The sequence below is a fragment of the Balaenoptera musculus genome, chromosome 11 (assembly GCF_009873245.2).
Source record: "Balaenoptera musculus isolate JJ_BM4_2016_0621 chromosome 11, mBalMus1.pri.v3, whole genome shotgun sequence".
NCBI lineage: Eukaryota > Metazoa > Chordata > Mammalia > Artiodactyla > Balaenopteridae > Balaenoptera > Balaenoptera musculus.
Window position 1 is genome coordinate 78,779,177 of NC_045795.1, and position 23,734 is coordinate 78,802,910.

General features: G+C 45.3%; 1 protein-coding gene and 1 long non-coding RNA gene across 3 annotated transcripts in view; one reads left to right on the forward strand and one right to left on the reverse strand.

Moving 5' to 3' along the window:
* The window catches only part of ADAMTS9 (ADAM metallopeptidase with thrombospondin type 1 motif 9), a 169,695-nt gene extending 148,290 nt beyond the window's left edge, over positions 1 to 21,405 (reverse strand). For both annotated transcript variants that reach the window (XM_036868421.1, XM_036868422.1), the window contains exons 1-3: positions 21,291 to 21,405; positions 20,310 to 20,710; positions 15,060 to 15,222 (exon numbers count right to left, since the gene is read on the reverse strand). In XM_036868421.1, the coding sequence (XP_036724316.1) occupies positions 15,060 to 15,222; positions 20,310 to 20,710; positions 21,291 to 21,405 (679 nt within the window). The remainder of the gene's footprint in view (positions 1 to 15,059; positions 15,223 to 20,309; positions 20,711 to 21,290) is intronic.
* Positions 18,667 to 23,734, forward strand: part of LOC118903391 — a 247,347-nt gene continuing 242,279 nt past the window's right edge. Inside the window, exon 1 of the long non-coding RNA XR_005021807.1 lies at positions 18,667 to 19,095. This is a non-coding gene — a long non-coding RNA (uncharacterized LOC118903391). The remainder of the gene's footprint in view (positions 19,096 to 23,734) is intronic.

Here is a 23,734-nt window from a genome sequence, read left to right on the forward strand (position 1 = left end):
TCTATTTGACCTTGGGCAAATAACTGACTTTTTCTCACCCTCATTTCTTCCACTTATAAAGCTGAGTAAGAACAGTACCTCTTCCAAGGAGTTGTTTTGAGAAACAACTAGAGATCATGCATATAAAGTATGCAGCACAAAGGAAGCAACCAATAAATGTTTTATTTTTTTTTTCTATTTTTTACCAGTTATAAAGTCATGTAGTGAGTTCGAACTAAAAGGAACCACTTAAGGGAGAGAGACTATTCTTCTGAAAAACAATTTTCTGGCTTAAAATCATTTTAAAGATAAGCTGTTTACACCCTTAAATGACCTTTTCTGAATTACTTCTCTTGGCCTCAGTTTCCTGACCTCTTAAATGGGTATATAAATAGGTGTTTCCACCTTAAGGCTATTTTGAGAATTAAATAAGAAAGTGTGTAGAAAATTCCTTGTAAATTATAAACTGAATTTTAAAATATTATTTTTTGCACCTATTTTGTGCAAGGCACTGGCTAAGTTGAAATAAACAACAGCAACAACAAAACAGAAGTAAAACTTGGGGCCGATCTTTAAAAAGAAAGTATCATAAAAATTTAAGATGGTATCCATATTAAAAAACCTGACAGCTAAAAACTTAAACATTTGCTTATTTACAACATTTGCTTATTTACTGATAAGAATGTTTTAAATGAGCTTCATTTCACATTACCATGCAACAAAATGCATAAACATTACTAAATAACTGGAATTATTTTAGAAAATAACATCCGGGCCTGGTTATTCTGCAGTTACTCATTGAGTGTTTCCTACCCACTGGGGTTGAGCTAAGGAGATTCGCATGTTAACTTTAACAGTTGGGAAGTTAATTATTGCTCTCTATGTTTATAAGGTTTATCAAAATTTAACTGAATTTTCCTTAAGGCACTGAGCCACCTTGTGACCTCATGGTCTAAGTGGGCAGGGGAATCACAGCACAGGACCAAAGGGAAGACTGGCGAGCAAGGATTTTAGCAAGTCCCCTTCCTGCTCCTCCAGGACTTGACAGCCAGAAGGAAGTGGACTGGGAGTCGGTAGTGGTTTCACACTTGGATTCTGGAGCCAGACCAACCCTGGTTCACGTTCCTGCCCTAGCGCTGCTGTAGCTGCCCTTTCTTGGGCAATTTCCTATCTTAAAGGCTCAGTTTTCTCATCTGTAAAATGAGGATACTAACAGCACATACTTTAAAGGGTAACTGTGAGGGTTAAAAGAGATAATACGTAAAATGCCCGTGGCACAGAGCACGGTGCACAGGAAAGATCCATTAAATATTTAATGCGATAAGGATTTTTAGTTGTTATTGCTTTACTAGTAGTATGCAAAACAGCCCCTCTTTATGAATTAGAATGTTGACGTCAGGGTTTCTCAAACAAAACCATTCTATTTTTGAAAGAATCTTCTAAAGAAAAGGAGAGAGGGAGGGGAGGAAGGAAGGAAAGTCATAAAGACCAGCCCCTGTTCCCTCGGAACTTCCAATCTAGGTTAAGAGGCACATGCAGATTGACGTGGGAAGACCTAGTCAGAGATGTAATTAGATGGAAAGAAATGCCACAAATACTTCCGCATTGCAACTGGCTCCAAAGGCCGATAACATACAGGAAACAAAACATGGAAGCTGATGGCAGCTCCTGGCCCTCTGTTCTAGTCCCATCTAAGATCTGCCCTCAAAGAGTTACTCAATGAAGCCTTCAAGTGGGGACCCCAAGGGATGAGAGTCACAGTCTACTGGGATCAGAGGAAGATGGGTAAACAAGCACAATATGGGGGTGGGTGGGAAGAGATAAAACATAAAAACGAAAATAGCCATAAAACCAATGAATGTTCTAGTAAAGAACAATGTGTTTCCAGAAACCGGGTGGGGAAGGAACTAAGGGAAGGAATTCTTCTGTGTATATAAAGGTCTAAAGCGTATGAATGAAAATCACCAAGGTTTAATTTTTTTTAGGGGTCCTCCATTTGATAGCCTGAAAAACAACAGTGAATCCCTAGATATTCAGGAGAGTCACGTCCCCAAGCCCATTTCTCTGGACAAACTGTTAGCTTTTGGGGGGGGGGGGGAGGGGAAGTGGCATGCCCAGCATCTAACAGTGCTCCACGGACAACACCGTTGGGACATGGGTGCAAAGGGCAGTGGTGGGAGAGATTTCCTTTTTAGCTGGGCAGAACCTTTATAGACAGTGTTTCCCCAGGAGTGGTTTACAGAACGTTTGTCCCAGAAGATATTTCCAAAAACAAATCAAGTGGGTTTGCAAAATGCTTTACACAGCATTCACATCTGGGACTTTCTGCACACACATTAGCATTTTAAGAGCTCTGAGAAGTCTTGCAGGAGAGAAACCAGTCTACATTTTGTTCATCCATGGAATCGGGAAACTTATGGGATCTTGGCCAATTTATGAGGGGATTGAAAAGTCCCTGGAAAGAGAACAAGATGAAGAGGAGTTTGTTGATGGGTTTTCCTTTCAGGGACAGAAGGAGATGCCACTGGGAGAAAACAATGGAGAAGCTTCTTGTAGTTCAAGGGGCTGTGATGGGTGCCAGGTGGCGGGTAGTGGGAGGCGTGTTTGAGGGTCATCACACCACCTTCCAAGGGGTGGGTGCCTCTAGCTACCTGCGGAGGTAAATTGGCTGACTCAGGTGTGCACGCTGGGACACTTGCCCCAAAGGCCCTGCCGCATGCTCCCTCATTCAACATCGTGCAGCTCCTTCAACGGCACACGGTAACTGCTGTGACGATGTGACGATGATACTGCTACGATAATAATGGCTGACGTTTGTTTTACGCTTTCCTCTGTGCCAGGCACTCTTCCAAGAACTTTACGTGGATTAACCTGATTATTCCTCACAGGGACTATTAGAATAATAGACAGGGACTATTATCTCCATTTCATAGATGAGGAAACTGCGGCACCCTTGAAATAACTTGAGAAATTACTGGAAGCACATCTATTTGAAATAGTATAAAATGCTGAACATACCTGGGCCTGTATTTTACTGAGAAATTGTTTGGTTTTGCTATTAACAGCCTGCAAAATACCCCTCAGGAAATGCTGGTTTTGACTCATTCCGTCTCTTAGCAGTGAGGGGAGACGGGCTCCTTCTGCCCAGCGGGGCCCCAGCTGCCCACAATCACCCTGCGCTGTCTGCAGCCTGCTTTTGATGGCTGCTTCACAGGCCCCTTTGCAACATGGCTTGGGATCTTCCAGACCAGCACTCTCCAGGAGGGATAAAATGTGAAACCCACATGGAAGTAAGAATTTCTAGTAGCCAAATTTTAAAAAGTCAAAAGAAACGGATGAAACTAATTTTAAGGATGTATTCTATTTACCCTAGTACGTGCAAAATATTATCCTTTTCAACATGCAGCACCAGCCCCATTTCTAGGGCTCAGGAGCCACATGGGGCTACTGGCTGTGGTACAGGGCGGTGCACTCAGGAGGCACTATGATGTGCTGATAAGAGTTTGAGAGTCAGGGAGATCTGTGTTCAAATCCCAGCATCTGTGCATTCAATCTGTGGGACCTTGGCCAGGTCACTGAAGCCCTCTGTGCCTCAGTTTCCTCATCTGCGAAATGGAGATAATAATGGTTCTTCCTTAATAGGGTGGTGGGAAGGGCTAAGTGACTTAATACACAGAAAGTGCTGAAATAGGGCCTGGGGCAGAGTAAGCGCTCTAGGGGTACTGGCTGTGGCAACTCAACTAAAGATGAGCAGCCTTTTAAGGCTGCTGGAATAAAGGGGCTCCTGCTATCTGCCATTTCACTGCAGCTCTTGGGTGGCCCGGTGATGCCTGTGGCGGGTCTAGGTATCGCTCCCGTATCAGAGATTAAAGAGCACTTGGGCTGGAGCCCTTTAAAAAGGCTTCTAACCAATTCCTAGGGAGTATATCTCCCACGTTCCTTTGATACACAAGTCTCCCAGTTTACAGGCAACTGAGGACGAGTTTACACACCAGGCCTGCAGTAGAAACCCTTCTTCATCCTGATGTCCCTGTTCTGGCCACCATGATCATGAGTGGTTGCAGGGACACACTGTACTCTGACCACAGGCTGAACTCACCAGGGACCCTCCCAACCACAGGCCAACATCTTGCAGCACTCTGGCCCAGCTCAGATATTTAGCTGCTGTACATTCAGCTCTTGCTCTGACAACTTACTCCCTTAAGTGAATTAAAAGTCTAACATCTTTCTCTTAAGTCTTGATATAACTTCTTAAACGATCTCACTAGTTTATTCTTAACTATCCTTCCACTTAAAATCAACCCAGTAGCACTCGCAAAACCTCATTTGAAATGCACTTTTGAACATATCCCTTGCAGGCACCATCCATGGACAGCTTTTCCTTGATTTCCAGCCTAGAGAGAACACAGGAGCTGGAACCAAGAGGTCTGTGTTCACGGCTCACTTTTCCATTCGTTTTAGCTCTAAGATTACAAATTCCTTCAGAATTCTGACCCTCGATCCTCTTATCCACAGAGACAGGGACTCGAAGTTCTCTAAAGTTCCTTCCAGTATTGAAAAATGACGGGTTCTTATATTTTATGAGTGAAAAATGCCAAAAAATGAAGTCCTAAGATTCAGAAAGGGCAAACCCAACAGTCTCCTCTCTTGGCCACTTAGAGAGGGTATCAAAGAAATCACCAAACGGTACGCAGGGTGGGCAGGTAGAAGGGGACAGAATAACTGCCATGGAGAAAGACCAACAGAAAAGAAGTGAGCTATGGCTGATGTTAAAAAACATCAAGGAAGGTGCCATACATGTATCTCCAGTACTCATTGCAAAGTGTTTATTTTGGACCTACTAAAATAGGTAATAGTTTCTGAAAACTATTTCTATACCCTAATTTGACTTGTTACAGTGGAATAGCATCAAATGTGAGGATTAGGAAAACAGGCCTAAAAGGAAAAAAACTAACACATAACCAAAGTTACCTTTGGAAAACCATTATATTGCCCACAAAGCACAGCATAGGAACACCGGGGAATAATACAGTCATGTCTCCCATTCCTATTCCCCCAAGAGCATGTGGTCATCCAGGGCTGAGTCTTGCACTACTAACTTCTATATGTGTCTCTGTCTCACTGTCCTTTGGTTTTCTCTCCTGTGTGCATACATGTGCAATAGAACATAGCTGCATTCTTAGGAACTGACAGCTTCCTTTGTAACTATTCTCATCCATAAGCCAAGAGGAACCCGTTCCTATCATTAACTACACGGGCTTGAAATTGAAAGTTGTGTTTCCAGATATCAACTAGAAATAAAAACAACACTATCCCTTTCTGTTGGCACAGACAATGGCTTTGAATAACCAGACTTAAGTAAGTCTTTCCTAGTCCATTTCTCTGTACCTGTGTCTTGGACAAACACTAAACTTCACTCTCTACTATGCTTTCCTGCAGTGTCATCCTGTGACAGCATGAAATCCACAGGACATGAAACGTTTGCAATAAAAAAAGGAAACCATGTATGAAATAAGTGTCTGCAAGTGAAGAGAACAAAAAGACAAGCCGCAGTCTGGAAGAAAGTGTTTGCAAACTACATATTTGATAAAGGGCTTATATCAGAATACAGTATAAAGTACTCTCAAACTTCAATAATACGAAAACAAACATTCCAGTTTTTAAAAAATGGAACAGATTTGAAGAGACACTTCACCAAAGAAAATACATGGACGGCGAATAGGCACATCATTAGTCATTAGGGAAACATAAATTAAAACTGCTACGAGATACCACTACGCATCTATTAGAATGGCTAAAATTTAAAAATAAAACCAAACAAACAAAATATTGGCAATACCAAGTGCTGGCAAAGATGCAGTAGACCTTTTTATAGCCTGCTGCTGGGACTACAAAATGGTACGGTCACTTTGAAAAGGAGATGGGCAGTTTCTTGTAAAGTTAAACATATGCTTACCACATAACCCAGATATCTCACTTCTAGGTATTTGCCCAACTGAAAACGTATGTTCACCCCAAAATCTGCGTGCAAATGTTTACAGTGGTTTTATTTGTAACTGCCAAAACTTTATCCCTCAACTGGGTAAACAAATTGTGGTCTACCCACACAATGGAACACTATTCAGCAATAAAAAGGGATGAATTACTGATACAGGCAACAGTGTGGATGAACCTCAAATGCACCACGCTTAATGATTCTATTTATATGACGTTCTGGAGAAAAGCCGAACTATAGAGACAGAAGATGGGGGCTGCCGCACAGCACAGCAGGAATCATTCTCTATCCTGTGATAATCGTTACCTGACTGTATGCCAAAACTTGCAGAATTATACACGAGAAAAGATGACTGTTTCTGCATGTAAATTACACCTGAACAGAAAAAAATGGAAGAAAATACTAGAAAATATCATGGAAAATATAAAAAGATTTGTAAAATATTAAAATAAAATCTTAGCAGAAAAATTCTGAGGTCCAGCACATGAACTTGAACTTTTTCCACACACCACAGGCTAAGTGCATTCTCAACACCCCACTCTAATTCCAATGTCACGTGAGAGATGAGGAATCAATAAAAAATGAACATTTGCCCCTTGTTTAATTTTACTCCCTCTCAGAGTCCACCACCCACATGAATACACCACCACATCTTGCATTTCCTCCTGCTCCTTTTTTGTGATAAGCGGAACACTTCGTACTTATTAGTGAGTTGCAGTTGTACAGAATGTCCATGTACAAGTCTGGGCCAGACACGAGCAGACTTTGGTTACCCGTAAATAGCTACAGTAATGGTCCTATAATAATCTGATTATCACAAAGAACTTAACTTTGGCAGATGCAAATTTGTAATTGTAAACCTCCAATTACATCTCAATAAAACTGAAAGAAACAAACAAAAAATTTAAACCTCAATTATATGAGTAAATAGCACTTTATTAAATGAATGGGTTCAGATGAAGAGAACGCTCATATGAAGAGAACTGAGAGATTCTCCAATGTCTTACTTCAAAAACCTGCTCAGGTGAAGGTCTGAAAGCCCTCAGATTAACTCCAAGTACCTCCTGCCACTGGCAGCCTGTACATCTGATGGCAGTCCTCTGTCCTAGCCTTCTGCCATTTCTTACATCCCTTCCTTAGAGGACACGCATCTTAACCTGTTTCAGGAGGTTACTGGGAAGATGAACAAACTAGCAAGTATCTGTCTGACCCTTTTCCTTGGGGCAGTGAACGGGTTTTTGAGGCAACGAAAATAAACCACCCAGATTTGATGACAGGTGACAGGGAAAGCCCCTGATTTGGGATCAAGGAGAAGCAGGCCACCCTCGGGCTATCTGTGGATCCAGAATCTTATCAAAAGGCTCATGGGAGGGGATAGGAAAGCACATCATACATCACGGAGATTAATTTCACATCCAAACCTAACTTGACGTTTGACATTCCCAACTGCAAACTGGCTCTTCTGGGCTTCAAAACACAGGTGAGTGAAATTCCTGAATGGTAGCTAAGGTAGGCTCAGTGAATATTGTAAACTGAGGAACTTTCTACTGGTAGCTTTGAAAAAAAAAAAAAGGCTATCAAGGTACTCCAGACAAAGAGTCAAAAACCAACCTAACACACCGCCTTTTGTGCTCAAGGAAATTACTCTGATAAGTGGCTCATTCCTGGTGGCTTTGTTCTTGTTATGTGCTCTGGGTTTGGGGGCTGACCCTGCTCTTCCAAACTTGTGCAAATGCACCCTGACCTTATGATAAAGATGAATCAAGGAGTAAAAGAAATGGAAAGGAAAAAAAGGGCCATAGGGAGCATAACTAAATGTAGATGGAAAATAGCGATTTTAACAACAACAGAAATGACAACAGTGACAAGTTCCTTAAGAGACCTAACAGTCAATCGCAACATGTGGACCTTGTTTAGATCATCATCTAAACAAATGGACTGTAAAAAGGCATTTAGGGACAATTGGGAAAATTGTAACATAGATACTGTTTAGGTGATATGGAGTAATTACTGTTGATTCTGCTCACCCTGACAAATACTACTACAGTTTTGTTAGAAAATATCCTCATTTTTCAGAAGTGCATATTGGAGTACCTAGAAAATGTCATGATACCTGTGTTTACTTTAAAATACTCCAACAAAAAGGAAAAATAAGACGCAAATGTGGAAAAAAAAAATCTTTGTCATCATTAAATGTAGATGGTGCATGCTGGTGCTTCATTTTACTGCTGCCTCTACTTTTGTGTGTTTGAAGATGTTTGTAATAAAACGCTTTTTAAAAAACATGATGAAAAGTTTTAAAAAATTAGATGAGAACAGTTCCTGTATTAGAAGTTTCTTTTTTACTCTCCTTTGTCAATTTTTTTGGAGTGTTGCACCATTGATATGAATGTTAAAGCAAAAGAAAAGCAATTATTTTAATATAAATGCCACAAGAAAGATAAAGGTGAAGAAATAAGCTCAAGAATTCAGTTATTTAAAACAGCGCTTTTCTAGAAATTTACAGAGGATTTTAGAGGTCACTGTTTTTATTGACTATTAGACATAAAGTCCATCGAAAAATATAAAAAAGGGAAAAAAGGTATAAAGATGGATGAGGAACAGAAAGAGGTAAATGAAAAGAAATTAAGCCAAAACAATAAAGCCCAAATGGCAGAATCCATCTTTAAAGAGTCCACTCGGTCCTGGGTTTGAGGGCCAGCTGTTTCCCTTACACACTGTGGACAAGTTCATTCACATCGCTGAGCTCAGTTTTCTCATCTGTAAAATGGGAATAACTGGCACGTCTTCCTCCCTGGAATATGCTCCAGGAGTAAACGGAAAAGCTCATAATGTGCTTTCACATTGACCAGCACATGGTTCCTTCAGTGTGGCCTGTTCTTAGGCTACAAAGCTGAGGGGAAGGATCTGAGGAGAGAAAAAGGCTGTGGGAAAATGGCAGCACGCTGGCCTCTCACACAGATCACTAATTAGCCCCCAACTACCAGACCTGCTTACATCCAGGCAGGACTACAAGGGCAGGCAAAGCTTCTGTCACTGCCTGGAACCTTCAAGCTGTCCCAGAATTGTTTACTTGAAGCCCCCCTCAGAGGTCTGCTCCTTACCTCTGTCTCTCACTCCATTTGGGCCCAACTTTCAGGGCAGCTAATCTAATCAGCTAATCTATGCTAAATTATTAATGGGATCCAGGAGGTTAATGTGTAACAAGTACACACTCCAACGGAGGCAAGCTGGAGACACAGGCCTCCGTGAGTCATCAGAGCCTTGGTGGGAACTCCGGGCAGCAGGCAACCCTCCTCATATCAAATCAAATTCTAGGAAGGCATTTTAAAAATTATTAAAAAAAATAATTCATATAAAAATGCAATCGAGGGGCTTTCCTGGTGGTGCAGTGGTTGAGAATCTGCCTGCCAATGCAGGGGACACGGGTTCGAGCCCTGGTCTGGGAAGATCCCACATGCCGCGGAGTAACTGGGCCCGTGAGCCACAACTACTGAGGCTGCGCGTCTGGAGCCTGTGCTCCGCAACAACAGAGGCCGCTATAGTGAGAGGCCCGTGCACCGCGATGAAGAGTGGACCCCGCTCGCCGCAACTGGAGAAAGCCCTCGCACAGAAACGAAGACCCAACACAGTCAAAAATAAATAAATAAATTTATTTAAAAAAAAATGCAATCGAATCAACAAAGGGACAGGCCAAAAAATCCTTTAACTAGACCAGGACAAAAGGGTTATGGAAAATGGTATGTTTAGGAGCTCCATAACCTTTCTATGCCTCTGTTTTCTTATCTGCAAAAATGAAGGTTGAGGTAAGGATTAAGTATAATCCATGTAAAGCACTTGCAACAGTGCCTGCCACGCAATAGGCACTCAACAAACATTAGCCACTGTTAGTATTAGTTAAGGATGAGATTACATAGAAGTCAAAAGGGATGCTCTGAAAATTTAAGTGAAAAAGGATTTTCTAGATGGCAGCTTCCATTTGTGTTTTCAATGAAGTTTGGCTCACAGCATAGCACCCTGGAATCAGATCTGGGTTCAAGTGTCAGGCCCACTTCCTACCAGCTGTGTGACTTTGGACAAGTGGCTCAACGTCACTGAGCTATAATTTTCTCAGCTGTAAAATAAGGATAATAATACCTACCCTGTAGTATTGATGAATGAATTACATATGACAATGTACGGAAGTGTGCAGCACAGTGATTCCATAGGTGCATCCTAAGAGCCCAACAAATGATGGCTTTAATCATCATCTTGTATTTTCCAGCCTTTGCGATCGCATCCTTGGGAGCCCAACCAAGAAGTGACAGTACATTCTAATGGGGGTGATGGGCAGAGTCCCCAGTGCTTAATAGAGACTAAGCCATGGTAATCCCATTGTAATCCTACCGTTGGTGAGTCTAACAGCCACAAGGCAATTTAGCTGGGTGAGGATGGAGCCTCAGCTTTGACCAACACTGGTGTCCCAAAGAAGTAGCCACAAGGCAGGAATTTTATCTACCTGGTTATTGAGATTATCTCATTCCAAAGGCAAAAACATGGTATCTTGGCTTGGCTGTTGGTCCCCGGTGACAAGTGCCACGGGGCTACAAAATAACTACATGCCACCACCCCCATTTCTTTTTAACTGCATTTTTTTTTACTGCATTTTTTGATTATGAAACTGCATTTTTTTTTACTGCATTTTTTGATTATGAAACTATTATGATTATAGCAAAAACTATAAAATAAAAAGGGGAGGACTGCATATGTTCCTACCAATAAGGAATAGTCCCTTTTAACATTTTTGTGCACGTTGCTTCAGATTTTTTTCTTTATACATATATGCTCCTCCACACGCTTTGCCATCATTTAAAAAAAAATGAGCTCATACCCTACATACAACTTCATCACTTGTGTGTTCACTTAATATATCTATTTCTGTGTTTGCCTGCCATCATTTTTAATGGCTGCATAGTAATCCATCAAATGCAGACTTCATAAATTATTGATCTATCCTCTAACCAAAGGCACTTAGGTTGTTTCCAGCCTTTTGCTATACTAAACAACACCAGACTGAGTATTCTCACATAAACCTCTATGCACAATTGTCCAATTACTTCCTTAGAAGTGGCATTGATGGGTCAACAAGTGTACAATTTTTAAATGCCTTATGAAAAAAAACAAAACAAAGGAGCTAGCCTTGCTGAGATGGGAGGGTGAGAGAGGCATTTTAGTAACAGAGAGACACTGTCTTTCAGGCCCAGGCAAACAAAACAGCCTTCTGTTGGCCTTCTCCCCTGCCTTCCTCTCATTCACCTACTGGGAAACACGTCTCTGTCACTAATGAAAACAACTAAATCCTCTTGTGCAAAATCCAGGGTCAAATAGCGAGTGTCTGTGAGACGAAACTTGGGGTGTCATCTGGAAATGCAATGTGAAGGATCAGCAGGAAGTGGCTTATAAGAGCAACAAACTCTCCCAAACGGCTCCCACGAGCCTACCACTTGGCCCCCCTGATGCGCAGGGCGGGCAGGCAGTCACCTCAGTGACCTCAACTGAGGACCCAGTGGATAGGGGAGACTAGTCACAAGGGCACGCCATAAGAAAGAGAAGCCACCCCACACTCCATCCTGAATTCTGAGGAACCCACCAACAGGATGAAAACCACAAATGGATGCAGATGCACTCAAGTGGCCCGCGTGTATACACACAGACACAACCAATGAGGGCGTAACAGAAACACAGTCACTGGGCTAAGAGACAGTTACAGGAAATAAAATTCCAAAATGCTGCATTAGGTACAGAAAGGGCTCTCAGTCCTGCTGCTTGCTGGCAGGGGGACCTTGGGCAAGTCCCTTATGGGCCCTCTATGGCCAGGTAACAAAGAAGCTCTAAGCTTAATCACAGAGATCTAATTAACTTTGGGTTTTGGTATTTTGAGTTTTCTTTCCCTGGCTATGGTGTTTTAATTTCTATTTTTACAATCTTTTTTAAAAAAATCTCCCTTTCAGTGATTGTCTACCATCTGTCCTGGGAGCTTGCATTGTTTCATACTCATTTAGTCCTGACTACTCCCTTGGAAGGTATATGTTATTCTTACTTTATGCTCTAAACGTGCTTGAGGTCACACATCTAACTGGAATAAAGATGGTTCCTGGTTTTATCCTCATGGTACAGAGGAGTTACTCAATAAATAGCTCATGGCTGAATGAATAAATGCACACATGAATGAATAAATTATGTTGTAGACTCCTTTCTAAACCCATGAAGTTTTCACTATATAAGACTCCTTCTACACATGTCTTTTTAATAGCAGTTATCTCAGAATCTTTTTTGAAAATGAGACATACATCAACAATCAGAAATGAGCAAGACTTCTATTCTATAGGAAACAGGTGTCACCACCACAGTGCCCTGTTCTGGGAAGACTGCCATAATCCAGCACCTAAACGGTTACACCTAGCTCAGCAGAGGGCTTCCAGGGGCCTGCTCCCAGGCTTGGGTGACCTCAAATTCTGATGGTTTCTTGTTGAATATATAGGGTATCACTCTTGGAAATAAGTAACTTAACATCCCAGGCCTACAGTTTTTGCTCACCCGGGTAGAATTAGCATGTTGACCTAGAGCTAGTTTCCTCTAGCTCGAACATTCCATCACCCTCTGAGAAGAGAAGATGGAAAGCAGTGAAGGAGAAAGCCAAGTCCAGGGCAGGGGCAGCACTGGCTATGGATAGTGGTTACTGCCCTAAATCCAACTTTAGCGGGAACTCTCACATTTAGCTCAGCTTCTGAATCACCTGGAACACTTAGTAAACCCACTGATTCTTGCTCTATTTCACTTCCCTGCAAGAGGTGTTTGTTTGTTTGTTTGTTTAAAGACTCTGCATGAGGCTCCCAGGGTACTTCTAAAGTTTATCTCTGATTATCAACCACTGCTCTTAGTAGGGGAAATCCCTGAAGCTGAATGAATTGACATTTGCAGAGAGGATATTTTCCCCTCTGGCCAGAGGGAGTTCTCCCACCCCCACCAACTTTCACTCCCTGTGCCAAGGCTACCTGGTTTTGGAGGTTTCCGTGACCTGCTGGTCCATCCCTCTAATGGCTGCTGGTGAACTGTGCCATATTCCAAAGTTCTCTCCAACTGTTCTGAGCCGCCTGCATCTGAATTCAAAGAAGGGGTGCAGAAGCAGCTGGAAGAGAGAAACCAGAGTGGCAAAGTCCAGCAGCAACCTTTGAAAGAGCCAATCAAAACTGCCAGGCTTCTGATTCATCACACGGGGTGAAGGAAGGGCCTGTCATATCGGTCACTGGTAAGCAAAAACCAGAAAGAAAACTAAAAGTTGGCACTGGTGATTTGAAAGGTGGCACTCAAAGGCCCCCACCAATAATTAGATCCCAAATAAAGCTGTTCTGAAAAATTAAGGCATCTTGTGTTGTCCTCAATCTTTACTTTTTCAGATTCCCTCCTTTTTGTGTTTCTAACTGAACTTGACAATGACTTGTCATCTAGTCCAGGAAATCAAATGTCTATTTACTTGGATAATTAAACTGAAAAATGAACCCTGAGGATTTTTGGAATGATAGTATTAAGAAAGACTTTTCTCTTCCTCTCTTGAATCACGTATTTCCTTTTTATTACATGATATATGTATGTTTTAGACACATGTATGAAATACGCACTGGCTATTTCAGATTTGGGAATTCAAGAAGTAAAGGTCAACATTCTTACTAGCATGGTCAAAAAGATGTGATAAATGTCTTGCCATTGAACTTGCCAGCAGCTGGCAGTCTTGGCACCCTGGCTATTGTTTCTGAGTACACCCCTCCCTCAGACTCCCACCTCCACCCCTTGGCTCTGCAGAGAGTCTAACTGACAGAATATTTTAGTTAAGTTCCATCTAGCCCTGGTGGTTAAGAACACAGGACTGGATGGGATAAAGCTGAAAGACTTAACGATGCCATATGCTACAACTTGACTACACCAGGTTATAAGCAGCCAATGTCATCCTTTGTTAAAGGATTCACTTTAGAAGTAATAATTCCAGGAGAGAATAGGACATCGCACTGTCACAGTGGAAGAACCTGATACAGATACAAGATGAAACAAGTGATCATTTTAGGAAAACCCCCTTTGTCTTGAATTTTCGTCTTATCTGGAGAAGCCAGAAAGACCCTGAGAAGTTATTTAGTTTGGGGAAGCAACTTTTGAAAATAAAGAATAGGTAGAGGGATAAATTTTCAGAAACAGGAAGTCCAAGAATAAAAAAGATGGTATTTTAACCAACACCCTAAAACACAGGACCAAATACATGGATGGTTTCTAATGATACACTATCATCAGAGAGAAAGTAACTAGGCTTCAAAGACAGTGAAAGGGTGCTTCAGGACTGCAGAAGGAGAAGCATACAGAAGCATAAGCTTTCCAGTGTGCCCAGAGGACATACCCCTGACATTGGCCAAGTGTGTCAGCACCAAGCCTCAAAGAATCTGACCAGGATGGAGGAAGATCTATGGTGGACATATGTGCATTCGACTGACACCTGACAGTGCAACCCACAGCTCCATTCCTGTATTTCCTGAAGCCACACAACATTAACTAAACTGAAGTTGATTGGAAAATTCCAATAAACATATAGAAGTTTTTGTGCGTTGCATCTGTAAGACTTTTTCGTAACCCTACATTGTTAAAAAAAAAAAAAAGTCCAAATGAATAGAAAACACCAACACAGCAAGAAAACACAAGCAATTGCTGATTGAGGATATGGCGACAATAGCCTCAAGACATTACTAAAGCATAATCCTAAACGTGAGCAACTTCAGCAAAAGAGGCAGCTCTGCCCAGAGTGGGCTTGGAGTCGCTGCTCTTTGAGTTCGAATCCTGGATTTGTCACTTATTCACTGTGTGACCTTGGACAAGTTACTAAACCTCTTCATAGTTTCCACATTTGTACTGATACAATGGGGATATACCTACCTGGCTTGAAGACTGAATAAAAGACAAAGTAAATGGTAGCGCTCTGTAGCCTGTGAAAGAGCTACATCTTTGTATCCCGGCAATTAACCCAGCTCACACAGCGGGGGTCTCTGCTTAAGGAAGAAGCAAATACCTGAGGTGTCACACGCACGCCTTCCTGTTGAGGGCTCTCTGTGAGGGGTGCTGCGCCTATAGATAACGTGGGGTTTGTTTTGTTCCTCTTCATCTTCTTGCTCATCAATGGACAGCAGTGGTTCAATAAAATAATCCCCATCGTGGGACCGGAATGTGCCCAGCTGCAAATCAAGAGAGATGAGAGGTTGATTTAATATAACTCAGCCACTGGGAGGAAAAGGACAGTGGAATGTTGCCAAGTGAATGGCATCATTTACCCAATCCCTTTCCCATGAGGGCTGCTTAAACTGAAAAGTCTTTCCGACATATTTGGAGAAGCAGTTGTTTTTTTTTGTCTGTTTTTTTGGTTTTTTCCCCACTCTCTGCCGTATCAGTATCTTACCCTTGATTGGACCCTACTTTATTGCACCTGCTATCCACACCTGTCTGTAAGAAATACTTCCTTGGTGCTCAAGTTCTAATTATATACACTCCTACAGACTGTTGAAAGAAGAGTGTTTCTGTGCATTAAGACAGCCTGGAAACTCAGGGACAAGTATCAGCTCCAAAAGCAAAAGCCTACCCACGGAAGCCTTATTATGACTTCAAAATCGAAAGCATATGTTGACCACAAGGCACTCAAGGTGGTGCCACCTGTGACACTGGCACACGAGTCTCTTACCACTCCTTCCCTTGGCCATAGGGAGTGACATGGGATAAGACTTTGCAGTCAGGCTGCCAGAGGTTCCAATCCCAGCACTGTCACTTACCCACCCACCTTGGGCAAGTTCCTTAACTGCTCTGAGCTTCAGCTTCCTTGTTTATCAATTAAGGACAAAAATACTTACTGTCACTTATTGTGCAGATTAATAAGATAATGCGTGTGAAGTGCTTAGCAAAGTGATACCTTGTAAAGGCTTAGAGCACATGAGTGGCTTTTGGTGTTGCAGGGTTAGCCTCTAACCACCAGGATACAATTTGCGTTTGCCAATCACTCTAAGCACCTTGAAAGAGGTAACTCTTTCTCCTCCCCTTCCCACGTACCAACAAGTTTTGCAAATGATAAATGGTGACTCAAAGTTGAACCACCCAAACAAAACATTACAAGAACACTAAAAAGTTCCCTATGCCATGCCGGTGGGCAGGGTTTCAAGGGAAATATCAAGCTCTTCTCTCTTTCTCCATTGTTCCTTTTCCCTCAGTGGTGGGAAAAAGGCAGAGGCCTTGGACTTTCCCCTGGACACAGGGAAATGAATGTCCTTGAACGTCAGCAGCAGCACGAGCGTCATCCAGGAGTTAGTTAGATACTCAAATAATCGCACTCCACCCCAAATCTGATCTACCGAATCAAAGTATCTGGGGGTAGGGCCCAGGAATTGAAATTTTAGAATTCTTAGGCATGATAAAGTTTTCAAGCACTTGGCTAAGACACTGGGGTTCCCAAACCCAGCTAAGTGTCAAAATTGCCTAGGAAGTTGAAAAAAAAATTTAGATTTGGGGCGCTACCCTATATCTGCAGATTTGGAATTTCCAGTGGTGTGGACTAACATCTGTATTTTTTAAAAAGCTCTCCATGTGGCTCTCATGAACCACTGACTTAAAGAGAAGACAGCTCTAGTGTAGTCTGGTGTCAAAATAAGAGACAGAGTAACTGGTGTCCAGAGAAGAAGTGATTTAACAAGTTTATTTTCACCCGGGCACCTCTCTCCATTTTCAACATACAACTCCGGTGTTCTCTGAGCACAGAGCAGGAAGCTGACTACAACATGGGAAAGCTACTAGAGACAGGCTATAAATACTGAGAAAGAATCTGGGAGCCCATCTGGTGAAGATCTGGCACCTTTGATTATTGAAAGGGGAAACTGAGGCCCAGAGGGAGGAACTGGCTTATCCCCTTCAGTGATACAGAAGCAGCTGAATAGTACCCATGGTGAATCTAGAACTCAGGTACCCTGACTCTAGTCCAGTGCTTTAAAAACAAACAAACAAAAACTTTGAAATTCTCTTTAAGAACAAAGATTCATTCTCTGGCCCATGGTTAAGAGTACGGGTCAGAAAGATTGGGTGGGAACCCCAACTCTGCCACTTACTAGCTGTGAAACCTCCAGCAAGGCCCCAACTCTCAAAGCCTCAGTGTCCTCATCGGCAAAATGGGTTGTTTCAAGGATTGGGCTGTTGTAAGGATTTAGATGAAATAATGCATACATAAAATACTTATTATAGTACAAGACACATAGTAAGACTTCAGTAAATGGTATCTATATGAAGTCAAATTAATTTTGGGGCTGATTCACAAAACAATTGCTTGACTGAAGAGTAATCCTTTCTTGGGTAAGGTGACCATTTATCCAAACACAGGTACTAAGTGCTTATAATATACAAGGCTCCAATACGGGAGAGAAATGAATTGATGCTGACCTTACTGCCAAGGAAAAGGGGATAGAACACGTGTTCCAAGAACCATACTACAAGGGACAGCATACTAAACATCAAAGAGAGATGGAGGTAAGAGTCTATGAAAGTGGAGACGGAGAGATGACAGCAGTCTGAAGGACGACAGAGAGGTTTCCTGGGGAACAAGATACCTTAGTTACACTTTGAAAGAAGGGTATGATTTGAGCATGTGAAGCAGAGTGAGATCACCAAGTAAATCCAAAGGCCCAAAGGCTATGAGGTAGAACTAGGACGGGAGGGAAATGCAGAGAAATGCGTGAGAGCAGGTTGCCTGAAATGCAGGATTTGTGAAGGAAAGCTTAACAGATGAGACTGGACATGTGGCTGTGCAAGGGGTGAGGAGGTACACTGTCAATGGTCTGAAGTGCCAGATGGAGGAGTTTATAGCCATTCACTAGGCAGTGGGGCGGTCTGTGAAGTAAATGAACAGGGTAGCCCATGCGATCTTGTGCCTTGTCATCATTAATCTGTTAGTAGTGTGTGGCAGGGATTAAAGAAAAAAGACCAGAGAAGAAGCCAGATGGAAATATTTCTTAGACATCAGTCCTAATGACAGAGGAAGAGAGAGGGAAAGAGCTCTAGAGTCATAGTAGGGATGCTCAGAACAGGTGAGAAACGCATCTGAGAGGGAATTCAGGGGAACTAATAACTGACCGGTGGGGTGACGGGAGGGGGGAAGGTTGGCATGTCTCACTCTGAAGAGTGAAAGATTTCCAGGAAGGTTTCCTGCGTGGGCCACGAGGAACATCAGGATACTATTAGTACTGAAACGGTAAGGGGACATCTTGGGAGGAAAGATAACTTCCAGGAGGAAGACAAAAGGGCAAGGGTTGTGGAGCTGATTCGTCCCTGAAGACACAAACAGCCAGCTCGCATATTTTTCATATGTGTGCCAGACCTTGCCCCCCCCCCAAAAAAAAGGGCCAGATTGCAAATTAAACGCAATATAAATGGACTCCTCAAGGTCTAGACAGTCAGTCCTTCTGAAGTCCCGGCCCTCAGTTCCCTGAGAGAGTTACTACTCCGAAGTTAACACGTGCGAGTTACCACCTAAAATTGCCAATAGAAATTAAGGTTCTGCGCAGTAAAACATACCGCTGCTGCGGCCACTCAGCGGGGTGTGGAGGCGGGGAGGGAGGAGGAGTAAAGGCTGTTTACAAACTTGACGTACACACGTAGCCCTATCAGTAAGGTTCCGGAATTGTGGGTTACAACCTTGGGATTTGGGGACACTCTGATGCTCTGGGTTCCGGCACCTGACTTGTGCCCACCCAAACCCCAACCTTGCTAATAACATAAAGATTCCAGGCGTCTTGGGGCAGCGGTGACTCACCGCAGCACCCCCTCCTCTTCGCCTAACTGCCGTCTCCGCCCACCCCCAAACCATCTCAACAACGCACGGCGGCTCCGGGAGCTTTGCTGGGGGCTAAAGGCGTTCATCTTCGTCCTCGCAATCATGGGCTAACCCTCCCCCCTCGGAGTCTTCAAGCTTGCCTCGCTCCCCACACGACCCCTCGGTTGAGCAGCGGAGATAGATGAGACATCCAGATGCGGGACTCGAGCCACTCATAGCGCGTGGAGGGAGCAGCCAAGAGCCCCGGGTAAGTATCCAAGCTCCCACTTCGAAAAGGTAATAACGATGGGGAGTTAATGGGTGCTCTGGGGAAAAGTAATACTATAACGGGGGCGCAGGGCGCAGAGCGCCCTTGGGCTGGGAGAGTCTGACCTGCGATAGTTTCTGCGTCATAGCGCGAGGCACAAACGCACGTCGCTTGGGAAAGTCCTAGAACAGCTCTTGCTCGGGTCAGAACCTTACAGCGGGTCCTCAAACATCAAGAGGGGAGAGGGCGGATACCTCGTGGGGCCGACTGGAGGGCAAGTGGGGCGGGGGGGGCGTAACTAAGCAGGGGGTAGGGGTACCAACTTGGATCCCCTGCTAAGTGCGTATTTTGCAGCGCAGAGAGGTGGCCGCCCCGCCCTCTCGCCTTCCCTCTAGGGAAACGCGCGCCGCAGGCTCTTTTCTGATTCTCTGGCACCCCATGGGTGGTGGAAACCCCAGAAGAACTGAAACCTCCTCCGGGCAGCCTCTCCAAGCTCTCTCCCAGTATTTCTGCTTCTTGGGGCCACCCCACCAGCAGGGTGCAGAGTCGCACTGCGCCGCACCCCCCATTCCCAGTTTCCTCCCTGATGCAAAGCGTCCAAGGCAGGCTCCGCCCCATTCCCCGCCCCCTGAGCCCTCGGCCCACCCTTCCGTTCCTGGGACGGGACCTGTTCCCTGTCAATCCAGTTCAGCCTCAGGGTTCCTGGCGCGTGAAAAAAGGCCCTGAGAGAACGTGGGGACTCTAGATTACTCAGCGCCCTCCAAGACACACGGAAGGAACTCCCCGTACCCGTGCCTGGGGATTCTCAGCCCACACCCCCGACTCAAGACGCGCCAATAAGGAGTCGGGTTCTCCCTGCGCTCAGCTGCTCCGCTCCTGGGCGGCCGAGTTTGCAGCAAGGAAGGACAACTCTCTCCGAGTGTGGAAACTGACTTCCCAGCCACCTACCGGTGTGGGACAACACTCAGCTGAGTCGAATTCGGACCCTAGAAAGCTCCGAAACATCCAGAACTCCCCGGGGTCGGATGCGTGCGCTACTCTCGCGCACTCACCGGTGTAGCCACCCAAAGCGTAGGACGCAAACAAGTTTGCAGCTGATACTTAACGCCAGAGCAGAGACGGCGGCAGTGAGGGTCTTAGGCGAGAGAGCAATTAAGTCTCCTAGAAGCGGGTGAGGAGGCGAGAGGGCAGGGGAGGGGTGCGCGTCCACTTACCATTCCTGAGCAGAGGCTGATGACGGCCGTGTGCTCGGACTTGGTATTGACATGGCCTTTGTAGAAACAGTGCTTGAGTTCCGCTTCCTCCTCAGAATAAAACTTCGTCTGGTTCACCCCGGGTGCCCCGAGGAGGGTGACAGTGAACATTGGAGCGATAAATCCGGCATGGGCGGTGAGATTAAATAGAAATTGCTGGCCGAAGGCGGAGAGGCGGTAATGCGCTCGGGTGTAGGTAGCGGAGGAAGAGGAGGAGGCGAAGGCAGGCCAGGGGTCAGAGGCAGAGTTAAGGCTCCGTCGCCTTCTTTTGAAGTGTACGTTCGTGGGAAAGGGTTCTCCGAGAGCGTTCACTCGGATGGGAGACGCGATTTCGTATTCGCTCAGTGTCTCTAATAGTTTCACTGCAGAGAGAAGCAGAGGCACATGAACCAATAATTCAATTTTCCGCAAGTTTTAATTAAAAAATGAAGTGGGCGGTTTCGTCCTGAGTTATTTTCCAGCTTCCCCCTCCTCCCCCCCATTTGAGTCAATCCCTTCACCTTCAGTCACTGGACATATATTTGCTGAACACCTACTGTGTGCCAGGAACAGTGTTAGGCGCTGTCGGAGCCAGACAATGAATAAGTCAAAACACGTAACATGAGTACAGATCCTGACAAATACCCTGAATAAAATAAAACACGCCACGATGTGGTGCCCCCAGTTACTAAGTAACTGTAGTTTGGGCCTGGGGTGGGGAAGGAAAAAGATCCGGCTAAAAGAAGGGGGAGACGACAAAGTTCGTTCCACAGTGTGTCTCTCTCTAGAAATAGGCTGGGAATGACCTAAAGAAGGGAGAGGCTGCAAAGCGGGAAACAATTCTTTCTAGGAAAAGGAGAAGAGAGAGAGAGAGGCCTCCGCTGCGGGGTGCCCGCTGTCGGACACGGAGGCTGGGGAGCTGGCGACAGGGGCGGAGGGGTCCCGGTGGCCGAGCCTTGTTACCTTGCCTCGGGTGCAGCCTGTCCCTGCGCACGGCCGCCGCGGCGTCTGGGCTCCCCGTCTCGGCCAGGTCCCGCACTAGGAGCGTTAGCAGTGTGGCCCAGGATACAAACTGCATGGTGCTCCCCACCCCTCCCCCGCCGCCCCCACTCCCCCCTCCCTCCTGCCCTCCTTGGCGGCTGCGGCGGCGACGCTAGGCAGCGGCCGCGAAGAGCGCTCGGAGCCCGGCGCCCGCCGCCAACTTTTGACTTTAGGAGTCGCTGAGGTCTCGCGGCGAGGGTCCCGTCTGCGCTCGGCTGAGCAACGCTGCCGCCTGCCGAGAGCTGAGCCGCTCGGGCCGCGGGAGGAGCCGGAGGAGGAGGAGGAGGAGGAGGAGGACTGGGGCTCGGCTGCCCGGCCGCATAATGTCCAGGGAGCGGGCAGGAGAAGGCGCGGAACGTGCGCTCCGAGGCGCGCCGGGCGCCCTGTGCTGGCGGGGATAGCGGAGCGGCTTCTTGAATGGGGGGCTGGGGGGCGGAGGCGGGGGGGGGGCCGCGGGTCCTCCGCTGCTCAAGTACCCAGGTCCCCGCCTCTAGGAGGAGAGGGGAGGAGAAAGCGGAGGGAGCGGGGACCGCCTCCTCCCAGATCGAGTCCGTTCCTCGGCCGCCCGTGCGGGACTCGTGCTCCCAGAGGCGCCGGGAGCGCTGGGGCAGCCCATTGCGGTCCCGCCACCACACGGGGACGGGCTTTCCTGAGACTCCCTGCCCTGGGGACAGAGAGCGGAGAAAGTTCTCTCCCTTTCCTGGCGCTCCCAGTCTGTCTCTCTCCCGTCTCCTCTCTTTCCCCCTGCCGAATCTCTCTCCCTCGCCCTGTGTCTCTGTGCCGCTCTGTCTCTGTCTCCCCCTTTCCCCCCTTGTGGTCTCTTCCCCCACTCCCCCTCTAGTTTCCGCATCTCTCCCTTTCTTTTTCTTTTTCTCTGCTGTCCCCATCCCTCCCTCTTCTCTTTCCCCCTTTATGAATTTCTGTCCCTGACTACCCCCTTCTTTTGCTTTCTTACAAGTGAAAGTGGCCCAGCGCAGGAGCGCCTTCCCTTCCTACAGTTTCTCACTAGGGACGAGATTTGGCATCGGAGCTCCGCTCTCGGTTTAATCGCCTCAAGTCAAGAGGTTTAGAGTTGGGGTTCTTATTTTGCAGTTCGCGGTGTGTTTCAAATCCATGGTCTCCTTAAAGTTTCTCAAAGCTTTAAAGCTGTGCTTTTCCCAACCTCCGTCCCCATCGCGAGAAGGTCCATAGCTTTCTGTACATCTCGGGCCCAAAAAAGGTTAAGAACCGCTCTGGGCAGCGAGAGGAGGCGGGGACTTAGGCGCCCCCGAGTGCCTCCGGGTTTAGAGATATGGGCATGGGGCAGGGGGCGGGAGGAGTGCGAGGGGACTGTCGTGGACTCGAGGGGAAGCACCAGTGCCTGGAGGGATTTCTCAATCACTTCCGCTTGCTTTTTGCCAGAGAGATGCTTGGAGCAGCTCAAAGCTGACACTTCAAGCTATAACTACCTCTGCCTTGGGATGCATATTTGGAAGTCAGAAGAATTCATGCCAGAGAGGGAGGATGTGGTTGCGGGGGGGGGAGGGGGTGTCGGGGCGGGGGGAAGGAAAGAGAGAGGGAGAGAGGTGTTTAACCCCTGATGTTTCAAACAGTTTCTGTAAAAATGAGTATTTGCCCAAAAGTCCCAGAACGAGAGTTTTCTGTTGCTTGGTAGGCTGGCACTCAAGGTTGAAAATACCAAAGATTGCCAACACCGGGGACCAAATAGCAATATTCTACATATGTCCACTACTCTGGAAACATTAATGCATATATTTCTCCTGGAGGAGGGAAAAATGACTTGGCAAGACTGAAATTCCCTAAAGAAGTTGTTAACCCAGATAGACCAATGTTGCCATTATCTATCTGTCTGACTGGGATTTAGGATGGGTACACAACGTAAAGATGGCAAAACAGAAATACCTGTCAAGTGCACAATCAGATTTTTAAAGGGTAACATTTAAAGCTTTTTCTTAAACCTTCAAAGTAATTGACTAAAAGACATTTCTGCCAATACACAATCTTTCTTTCCATTATGTAATAAAAATTCCTCACAGTGTCTGAGGTTTGCTGAGAGTTTAGCAAGGGACAGAAAAATATCAAGAAATCCAACTATTAGGTGATTCCTATGGAAAATATTCTAGGACAACCACTATAAAATTACTCAAAAATGTAGCACGTGTTCAGTATTTCCCACTAAACAATTTTCCTCTTTTTCAATTTAAATCCCTCCTGCTAGAGAATCTAACAGTATAGAAATTATATGTAAGGGTAGAAGTTTCCTTTGTGTACTCTTTCTCCCTAGTTTTCTTTCTAGGACTTGGCATTAAAGGATGAACTTTGTTTATGGTTCTTTAAAATGCTCCTAATACAACCAATCATTTCCA